The sequence below is a fragment of the Coregonus clupeaformis genome, chromosome 13 (genome assembly GCF_020615455.1).
Source record: "Coregonus clupeaformis isolate EN_2021a chromosome 13, ASM2061545v1, whole genome shotgun sequence".
Taxonomy (NCBI): domain Eukaryota; kingdom Metazoa; phylum Chordata; class Actinopteri; order Salmoniformes; family Salmonidae; genus Coregonus; species Coregonus clupeaformis.
Window position 1 is genome coordinate 44,364,947 of NC_059204.1, and position 11,119 is coordinate 44,376,065.

General features: G+C 40.5%; 1 protein-coding gene across 2 annotated transcripts; it reads left to right on the forward strand.

Moving 5' to 3' along the window:
- Positions 1 to 1,314: 1,314 nt before the first annotated feature.
- prdx4 (peroxiredoxin 4) lies at positions 1,315 to 10,678 on the forward strand. Of its 2 annotated transcripts, XM_041894266.2 has the most exons (7): positions 1,321 to 1,610; positions 7,569 to 7,686; positions 9,035 to 9,151; positions 9,240 to 9,362; positions 9,616 to 9,746; positions 9,901 to 9,935; positions 10,572 to 10,678. In XM_041894266.2, exons 1-7 carry the CDS (start codon positions 1,397 to 1,399, stop codon positions 10,620 to 10,622), a joined length of 789 nt encoding a protein of 262 aa, XP_041750200.1. In that variant the 5' UTR covers positions 1,321 to 1,396; the 3' UTR covers positions 10,623 to 10,678. The 2 variants fall into 2 exon arrangements, with proteins under 2 accessions (XP_041750201.1, XP_041750200.1); XM_041894267.2 differs by lacking the exon at positions 9,035 to 9,151 and having other exon boundaries at positions 1,315 to 1,610.
- The last annotated feature ends 441 nt before the right edge of the window (positions 10,679 to 11,119 follow it).

An 11,119-nucleotide genomic window follows, 5' to 3' on the forward strand; every position in this document is an offset into this window, starting at 1 on the left:
TTGTCTCTCTGTGTTTCATAATTTAGGCCATCTATCTGATGCTGTCTGGTCAAAGAGAGTATGACGTTGTTGCCGCCCGTAGCTTTGAATGCAAGGGAAGGAAGCCAGCGAGCATTTGGCCTCCCCAACGCCAATCAGCGTTGAGCTAAATTGAGTGAGCGCAACTGTGAATGGTCCTGGTGCACCCCAACATTTTTTTCAAGGGAAGCCAGTTTGGATTTGGCTTCTCTCCAATCATATCATGTTGAGAGCAATACGTCATTGACAGAAACAACTTGAACTGTTGCATCTAGTTGTGTTGGATGAAGACAGGGATTTGGACTTGTGGTTTTACTTAATTCTCTGTACTGGCCAATAATTATAACGCCGATTCTGATCCAACCATAAATGAATACATTGTGCCCCTGGCCTGAGAGGATGGAAGTTCAGTATGTAGCTAGATGTAGGCTAATGTTAACTAGCTAACGTTGCCCATAAAAAGGAAGTTAGGCTAGTGAGAAAGCATTTTAGCCAGGTAGCCTAGGACAACAAAAAATAATAGCATGTACTGTATAGCAGAATCATAGACAGTTTTATCAACATGAAAGAGAGAAGGATGGCATTGGCGTTTCTCTACAAGTAGGGTGAGTCAACATGTTTTTTCTACTTGTACGAACGCACACACACAGAAATCAGAACCATGGACAGCCACATCATATTTAACTTACATTGATTGGACTAAATTGTTTTTGGTATCTATTAGTAGTCACTATCAGACTAAGCATAGGTGATTTGATGATTTTTAAATGTTGAAGTTGAAATGGTGCTGGAATAGTGGAGGCATTTCCTGTTTTCTTTGCAACTTGCAGTAACTCTCCAAGTGATTCAAAATAAATAGTTGTTTAGTAGTCCAAAAATGTCGGAAACATTAACTTGCTTGACCATGCTGTTTGTTACATGCAATATGCTTTGTGGACTTCACCGGACAGAGGTTGTTCTCCGGTTTTGTGATCAAACACTGCTACTGTGTCTTCTTATTGTCTCGGCCTTAGGCCTATATATCACGGTCGCAAGGCATATGACCTAACAGGCTAGAGCAAACAATGCAGTTATCACAATTCATAGGTTGTAATATGGCTTTTTATTCTGTCTTGGCTTCCCCAGTGATTTTATCCACGCACCGCTACTGTGTATAGGTAAGGTGCAGGGTTAGATGGTGGTGCAATTTCAAATGTCCACATGCCCCCTTTTTTTGTGACCAAAATGTGCAATCCACACACCGACCTGCGAAAGGCAGCAATACGCAACACAGCGTCTAGTCTGCCGAAATTTCACACGAAGAAGAGGATTTGTAGTTCTTCCTGTACAGGACTTTCTTAGCAGCTAGCTAGATACGTGGTTTTAGCAAGACAGCGGAATGGACGTCATGCTTCATATGAAAATGTTAAAGGACATTTTAAGTGTGTTTTGCGCAATTTATCTTGTCACCAAGTTTACCACTGCAACCCAAGACGGCTCTAATGGGAAAAAGGACCAAGAGTGTTACAGCTACGCTGGAGGACACGTCTACCCCGGAGAGGCTTTCCGTGTGCCCGTCTCTGATCATTCCTTGCACCTCAGCAAGGCAAAAAGTGGGTATTGTCCCCCTGCACGGCAGTTGTACTTGGCAATTATTTTAATAACTGAAGGATGTTTTACTCAACAATACAATTATACTTTGTTTTTAACTACACAGCTAGCTAGCTAACTAGTTTGCCTGCAGCAAATTAGCTAGTTAATTTAGTAGACTTGATTAACGTTAGCTAGCCACCGTTCCAGTTATGCTGCAAAGTTTCACAACTGAAGTTTGCATCAAATCGGTATGCGCGTTATTGTAATAATATGCCAGCTTTTACTTGTAGATCCAAATTCATAAGTTGTAGGTAGTAGTACATTTGGACACGTCATGCCAAAAAACGTGGGTCGAACTGTAGCCAGCAGATTCTGACCCTACCGTTAAGCTTGTTTACACTGAGCTTCACTGGGGTCAGAACGCCATCAGGGTTAGATTAAAGGCCCTGCTACACTACAGCCATTGGCGTGGCATTGCCATCAGCCGTTGAAGAAATGCTTCCTTTGAAATCAATGGAAGTTGCTTCACTGCCCATGTTGCGCTTGTGTTGCGTCATGTCCAATGGCAGCATCCAAGCTCAAGAATCAAGGTTCAATTCTCGATTGTTGACGCACGTTCATTCTATCTTGTGAATTGAAATTATGAGAAATAAAGTTTATTTTGGTTGCATGTGGCCTTGACTATACACCACTGGTTATTTTCCAAAGATCAGGGTCCTTAATGTCTTAAATTCATTCATCTGATTTAAAGCCTTAAGTCTGAAGATGTCTTAAATTCTGTTTTTTTCGAAAGTCTTAAAAAATGTGACGTAGATGACTACAGTGTTTCCGTTATGTTGTGCCGCTGCTTAATTGTTTCCACCACAGAAAAATATACAAAATGTAACATCAAATAATGCTTGAGGTGCACTTTTAAGATGTTAGAAAGCTATCCACATGTGCGCCTCTCTGTGTGTGCACGTCAAGTGAGTGTGCCAGTGCGAGTCGGCCATTGCCAGAGGAGAGAGCAAGGAAGCCTATACAATTTGATAGACAACAACGCTAACTAGACCTGAGATGATAAACCGTCAATTACCGACACCGACATTGCCCTCCTCTTACCGAATAATTTAGCTTAGTGATTCAGTTCAGTGTTTAGGCTACACAACATTCCTGCTGATTTTCTTTTTGGTTCTAAAACCATTATCTGGTCAACACTAATGTGCATTAACCTGCTTCCTGCAATGAAAACATCTGCCCTGTCCCTGTTTTGCTGGCTCTTCTTACTCCCGCTCCCCACCTTGCACATGGAATGAAGCGCAAGCATACTGACAGTTGAGTAACATTTCAAAATATAATTGCGGGAAAGACAGTTTTTAAAACAACTACTGAGTCTCAGCTTTATGTGAGTATAACAATTAATTTCTCAACTTTCAATATAGAGGAAATAACATAATTTTACAAACGCAGTATGTAGTTGAGATGATGCGCCAACGGAGCAGAGTGCGCTATTTGCAGTGGTGACTTATTCCAAATGTTGTTGTTACAGCCTGATTGTACAATATTTGCACATTATTCTTTTTATAATTCTTCAAGCTCTGTCAAGTTGGTTGTTGATCATTGCTAGATCAAGTCTTGCCATAGATTTTCAACAAATTTAAGTCAAAACTGTAACTCGGCCACTCCGGAACATTAGCTGTCTTCTTGGTAAGCAACTCCAGAGTAGATTTGGTCTTGTGTTTTAGGTTATTGTCCTGCTGAAAGGGGAATTAATCTCCCAGTGGTGGAAAGCAGACTGAACCAAGTTTTCCTCTAGGATTTTGCCTGTGCTTAGCTCCATTCCGTTTCTTTTTTCATCCTGAAAAACTCCACAGTCCTTAACAACTACAAGCATACCTATAACATGATGCAGCCACCACTATGCTTGAAAATATGAAGCGTGGTACTCAGTAAAGTGTTGTATTGGATTTGCCCCAAATATAACACTTTGTATTCAGGACAAAAAGTGAATTGCTTTGGCACATTGTTTTGCAGTATTACTTGTTGCCTTGTTGCAAACATGATGCATGTTTTGGAATATTTTTTATTTTGTACAGACTTTGTCAATTAAGTTAGTATTGTGGAGTAACTACAATGTTGTTGATCCATCCTCAGTTTTCTCCCATCACAGCCATTAAACTCTGTAACTGTTTTAAAGTCACCATTGGCCTCATGGTGAAATCGCTGAGTGGTTTCCTTCCTCTCCGGCAACTGATTTAAGAAGGATGCCTGTGTCTTTGTAGTGACTGGGTGTATTGATACACCATCCACAGTGTAATTAATAACTCCACCATGCTCAAAGGGAAATTCAATGTCTGCTTTATTTTATTTTATCTACCAATAGGTGCCCTTCTTTGCGAGACATTGGAAAACCTCCCTGCTCTTTGTGGTTGAATCTGTGTTTGAAATTCACTGCTCGACTGAGGTATTAACTTACAGTTAATTACCTGTATATGTGGGGTACAGAGATGAGGTAGTCATTCAAAAATCACATTAAACACTATTGCACACAGTGAGTCCATGCAACTTATTATGTGACTTGTTAAGCACATTTTTACTCCTGAACTTATTTAGGCTTTCCATTACAAAGGGGTTGAATACTTATTGACTCAATTTAATCCATTTTAAATTCAGACCGTAACACAACAAAATGTGAAAAAAGTCAAGGCGTGTGAATACTTTTGTAGGACATTTACCGTTCTATCAATTGCATGGCTAAAGCAACAATAGATTTAGAAATGTAGCTAATGTGTTTTAAGTTACCATTTCCTCGGGTGGTAAATTATGTAGCATAGGCTATAGCCTAGGTCAATATGCACAAAAACACGCAGGCAAATTAATCTCTTAAAAGGCCAAAAGATATCTGATTATAATGGATCCTATTTTGACATGTTACACTTCAAAATATCCATCATGCATTCCCTGAACATGTAAGATGAAATCGCTAACTTCTTTCATGTCTTGCTTGGCACTGGAAAATGTCTGTCTAGAGCCCTCCCCTACCGCTTAGCTACCTAGCTTCAAAGTATAGCCATTTGATACCTGATTCATTGAATGAGGGGATTATTTTATTAAACGTTTTGGTTTTAGGCTAATGTTCAAATTGTACAGCATAATACGTCCAGGAGAGCTCCTGGGTGTGTACACTGTTTTGTTCCAGCCTCACTCTTAACACACCAGATTTTACAAATCAACTACTTAACAGAACCTTGTTAAGTTGACTCAGGTGTGTTTGAGCAGTGCAGGATCAAAAGCCTGCACACCCATTGGCCTAGCTCTCCAGAGGGAGAGTTGACCATGTGTTTTATACAATAATAATGCTGTATATTTGACTTTATTAAGGCATTTTTTCACAGTGGTATCGTTATGGTGTTGAGTATCATTATACTACGCTGGTATTGATATTGAAGCCTAAATTCTGAAAACGTAGTTTGATCTAGCTAATGATTAGCCCATTGGGGTAGCCTAATAAATGGAGATGGGCAACCCCATGCTTCAGCCATCTATAGCCTAGCCAGTAGCCACTATGCTACTACATCCGTCTGGCTTATTGCTAAAATAGCACACCTGCCTGAGAATAGGAGCCATGTAAGCTATAGCCTTTGGTGAAAGAGCCAGCCCTAAAAATACTATTACTTTTTGCCAACATGGGCTCATCCCATAAGGCGGCGCACAATTGGCCCAGCATCGTCCGGGTTTGGCCGGTGTAGGCCGTCATTGTAAATAAGAATTTGTTCTTAACTGACTTGCCTAGTTAAATAAAGGTAAAATAACATTTCTGAAGGGCAATATTAGGTGTGTGGCTCGCGCAGACCTAAAAATTGGTATTAAATTGCATTCCAAGTGGAATTAAAGGTCTTAGAAAGTCTTACATTCAACTTCATGGAACCTGCAGATACCCTGTAAGAGTTATGAAGTCAAGAAGCTACTACTACTACTAGCTAGCTAGCTAGCAACATTGACTAGCTACGTTCACAATGTAAACAAAAGCAACTTGTGAAATTAGAGGATCATGTAGTATAACCACTAGCAACAATTCTATTGTACTTACAGAATCTATTTAATATGGTATAGTAGGGGAAAATAGAATAAAGACGCCCTTCTCTGCTCCTCTCCACTTAAAAACAACACACTCTGTGTAGCAGGTAGAACGTCACATTGACACGACGCTGATGGCAAAGCAACGCAACGCTTATAGTGGAGCTGAAGTGTAAAACACTGCGGAGCGAAATATGGCTTGGAAAAAGTACCTCACACCAGGGATGTGAAATTGCGTTGTACTCGGAATTGTCCCATTATCCCAACTGTTACACCGGGAAGATTGAACGACTGCTATTTTTTCCGGAAAGCTGAGCTTTTCGTCCTCATGCTAGCTAGAAGCAGCCACAGCAGCCATTATGGAATGGCACGTGGTGTTGAACAACAAAGGAGCTGATTGGCTGACACTGCCATTTCAAAATGGCGATGGTGGCTACTGCTAGGTAGCATGAGGAAGAAAAGGGTGGTTTTCTAGAAAAACAAACAGTATTTGAATCTTGTTGATGTATCAGTTTTGATATAGGTAAAATTTGGAGTACAGTGTCCCATCCCATCCCTGCATTAAGGTACGTTTTCCGACCCATATCTCGCACTGGCGCCGCGGTGTCTTAATCTAACCATGATTGCGTTCCGACCCCAGTGCAGCTCAGTATAAACAAGCGTAGCGGTAGGGTCAGAATCTGCTGGCTACTCCAACTACTCTCTCAAGGACCCAGACAGGAGGACCCTAGCAATAACAGCTGCTGTGCACCACACAATCCCAATGGATGCATCTCAGTCAGTGTTCTGTTAAGTGGCTTCGAGTCTACACTTTCTTATTCATTTAAAAAGGAAGGTGAAATTAAATTCCCGGCTTGTACCTTCCATATCGCTTTCACATTTGTTGCGTTTTCCAATCAGCAGAGGAGAGAAGATAAGGAGGCCACTTCCAGGATGCACCCCATGAGGTAACCAGCTGTGCCCTATCCCAATATGTACTGTTAAGGAGCGTAGGTGTAACAGTATTGTTTCCGTCCCTCTTTGCCGGAACCTGGGCTGGAACCAGACCCCTGGAACACATCAACAACAGTCACCCACAAAGCATCATTACCTATCGCTCCACAAAAGCCGCAGCCCTTGCAGAGCAAGGGAAAAAACTACTTCAAGGTCTGAGTGAATGACGTCACCGATTTAAACACTACTACTAGCGCGTACTGCTAACTAGCTAGCCATTTCACATTGGTTACATGGGTAAGCCTACTCCTTTAACGTCCAAGGACCTTATATGTTCAGAGGTAAACTGGCTCTGGCAGCCAAAACAGCCAAATGCGATACGGTTATAGAAACATAAAAAGCCCTCTACTTTCATATCACATCAAAATAATTTTACTAATGCAAAATATACACTCACTGTTTTAAAACAGTTGCAGCCGACAGTACTTCTCAGTTACAACACTTTTCTGATGTTCGGAGACTCTAGATAGCTAGGCTAATTAGAACAAGTGGTCGCCTCTCTCTTCCATTAACAGGCCGTAACATGGAAATATGTATTAAAAGGGTGTAATAATTTTACCTTTGTTTTATGAACAATCTTTCTCGATTAGCCTATATGGAAGTCAACTTCCAAAGGTTTCCAAAACCGCATCGCAAGCGAGGATTATTGACGTAGAGGGAGCCCTCTTTGGTGAACAAGAACTAAGTGTGCCCCAAGCCTGCCCTGAGCCATAGGCTTACCTGCACACTGCTCACCAATAATGAACAAATACTATTCATTGTTGACCAAGCACACTAAATAATGGTGTGTTGGTATGAACAACATTGAGGATACACAGCAGGAAGTCTGTTCTGATTGGGTTTTCCCTAAAATGTGATCAGCAAATAACTTGCTTGCTCGTGCTTTGAACTGTCATCAAATATGTTTTTGTTATTTCTTATTTTTGCAGTTTCAAAGCCTGCACCTTATTTTGAGGGTTCAGCTGTCATCGATGGTGAGTTTAAGGAGCTCAAACTGTCTGACTACAAAGGGAAATACCTAGTCTTCTTCTTCTACCCCCTGGACTTGTGAGTACTAACTCTTACTGACCTTCATCCTAAAACAAACCTCTTTGTAGTGTTCTTTGCTACTGTCAGAAAATGTGTTTGTTTGTTTATTTTACTTTGTTATATCTATTTCAGACAGAATTGACAGTATGTTACCTGCAAAAAAAACAAAAAAAAAACAGGCAATGTTTATATGACCCCCTTTCAAACAGTCCCATTTGTAACACTTTCTTGCCGGTATATGCATTTTAAAGGGTACATCCCGTTGCGGACGTGTCTATTTTAATAGATCCATTGAATATATACACCATCACAAATAAATATATTATTAATAAGTTTGGGCAGGTCTTAAGAAACATTATGATACTAAGAAAATGTATTTCAGAAGAATAGAATAGCATATTTTGAGTTTTATGTTACTGGTCTGTGCAGCCTAGGCTATAGGCTATGGTTGCAGCATGCAAATGAAATCAATAGTTCATTATTTTGTTCATTAAACAAACAAGACACAATTACATTACCCAGCCCTGATCGGTAAACACAACATTTTATAGTAAGAATAATATATAAATAATATTTTTTCCCAACCAACTTGAGTGTTGCGGGCTGTTAATCTACAAAAAAAGTGATCTTTTTAAACAGAGCCCATGCCCTCATTTCTTTTAGTTGCTTTAGAAACCCTAGAATCTGCTCTTTCCGGTCGTGTATTGAAATCAAATGTCTGACCTGGATGAATGTCTGTAGAGTGATTTTTTTATTGTTTTGTCTTTTTTTAAATGGATTTTTTGGTTTAAAAAAGATTGCAGATCCACATGGAATCTTTTTTTTCCTATGCTCTCTCCATATTATGCACATTGATAGCTTGCTAGAAAATGATAACTGATTTTTTTTATAGTAGCAGTAGGCAGTTATCAAAATAATCGAAGCAAAACATGCAAGGAGAAATGACTGGTGAAATTAATCAAGCAACGAACAAATTATTTATTAGAATCCCCATTAGCTGTTGCTCACTCTTCCTGGGGTCGACACACATTACATACAGAACATTAATATACTGTACAAGAACAGCTTAAGGACCGAACTACATGCATTTAAATGGAAAGAATAAATGCATTAAAAGCATTGTCCCAATGCCTGTAAAAAAAATAAAAATGGATGGCTTGGTTTTCAGAGGCGTTGGCGGAACTTAATGGTGCAATCATGTTTAGGTCTGTCTTAGTGGCGTATTGTAAAATCTAAACTGTAGTAACTGTACATTTTTTCTGTATTTTAGAACCAGTGACTTCATGAAAATGCAGTATGCTTTGGTAAAGTAATAATGTTGTTGGCTATGTATTATTCTGATGAATCCAACTCTGTGTACCTGCAGCACGTTTGTCTGCCCGACTGAGATTATTGCGTTCAGTGATCGTGTGCACGAGTTCCGTGACATCAATGCTGAAGTTGTTGCCTGCTCTGTCGACTCACAATTCACTCATCTGGCATGGTAAGATTATAAGCATCACACCCCTCTTCAGAGGTGCTTGGACTTTAATTTCAGAGTTTTTTCCCCTCCGGCTTTATGTTGTTAACAGGATCAACACACCCAGGAAGCAGGGTGGTCTTGGACCAATGAAAATCCCTCTGCTGTCTGACCTCACACACCAGATTTCCAAAGACTATGGAGTCTTCCTGGAGGATGCAGGACACACACTCAGGTACAGTATACACTTGCTCACGGGGGTAGAAGCTACTTCAAAAGAAGAGTACTACTATGTTAAATTGGTTTGATACAGCTGCTACAGCCAGCGCATTCATCTTCTTAACCTTCAACATTATCCTCTTTTGTTAATTGTTTCATTTTTTTTAATGGTTCAACAAAATACCTGTAAACTGTTAAGTTCATGAAGTTTAAAGTCATGCTGTTTGAAACTGAAGCAAACTTCTCATTGTTGTCACCTTCTCCCTCAGGGGCCTGTTCATCATCGATGACAAGGGCGTCCTGAGGCAGATCACCATGAATGACCTCCCCGTGGGGCGCTCTGTAGACGAGACCCTGAGGCTGGTCCAAGCCTTCCAGTATACCGACAAACACGGCGAAGGTACGGTTCACTCCTCAGCCTCCAAATTCAGTCTCACCACATAACATTCTCAGATAATATAGCTAGACACTTAATTATCTGTGGTTGCTATGGATGGTATTATTATTATTTTTTTTTACAGTTTGTGTGAATTAAATAATTTTTCTTTTTGCAGTATGCCCAGCAGGATGGAAGCCAGGCAGTGACACAGTGAGTTTCATACTGTGTGTGGTTAAAGGGGGCAATCAGCAGTGGTGCAATATTTGGACTCATAAATTGATGATGTATCCATTGATACTGTCATACCCCATCAGAACCCAAAATATAAGCTTGTTTTATTCCAATGTTTGTAAACAAACACTATACAGCCTCAACATGGTTAAAACTATAATTTTGATATCATGGACGGTCAGTCCTTGCATCCATAGCTCTGTCCATGAATTTGAGTGGTTACATTTCTCCAGGCGCATCCCTCAGCTTTTTACCGAAACAGGGTCGGGGAGAACGCTTTGTTATTGTTGCAACTGCTGACTGCCGCTTTAAGTGAGTGCATGCATGAGATTATATTTATAACCTCCACCCGGCACAGCCAGAAGAGGACTGTCCTCCCCTCAGAGCCTGGTTCCTCTCTAGGTTTCTTCCTAGGTTCCTGCCTTTCTAGGGAGTTGTTCCTAGCCACCGTGCTTCTACATCTGCATTGCTTGCTGTTTGGGGTTTTAGGCTGGGTTTCTGTATAGCACTTTGTGACAACTGCTGATGTAAAAAGGGCTTTATAAATACATTTGATTTGATATTATGTTCTTATACAATTGCTTGTGCACTAATTCAATGTATTACTCTTCACAGATAATCCCAGACCCAGCGGGCAAACTCAAGTACTTTGACAAGCTGAACTGACCCGCCCCTGTAATAAACACTTTGGTTAAAGCTCAGAATAAAAACAGTTTTGATAATCTGCTGTCTGTTTGTTTTAGCAATGTAGAGGCATATTTGACAAATCTAATTCAATCTCATCTAGCGATCTGAGTAAACTGGTGACCTTTTGAGATGAGAAACAGGCCAGGAATTATGACAACCATATAATACCTCTTGGAAATGGCAGTCACACTCTCCTAAATGGGAGACACTACATGGTGCTTTAAATTAAATGCCTTTAATTGCTTTGAACGTCCCAAATTTGCTCCACTCCAGTGGACTGGACACACCAGAACAGAGAAGTCTATAAACATGTCGCTTGGGTCATTGATACATTACGGCCATTCCTGTGGAGGGGTCCTGCAACAAATAGTCTGGAATATGATGGACATGCACTGAAGGAAAGGACTAGGGTGGACCGTAAGCTAGGTTCAGGACTGTTGCTGCCACCATGGCGCATCAGTCAGAATGCAATGGGA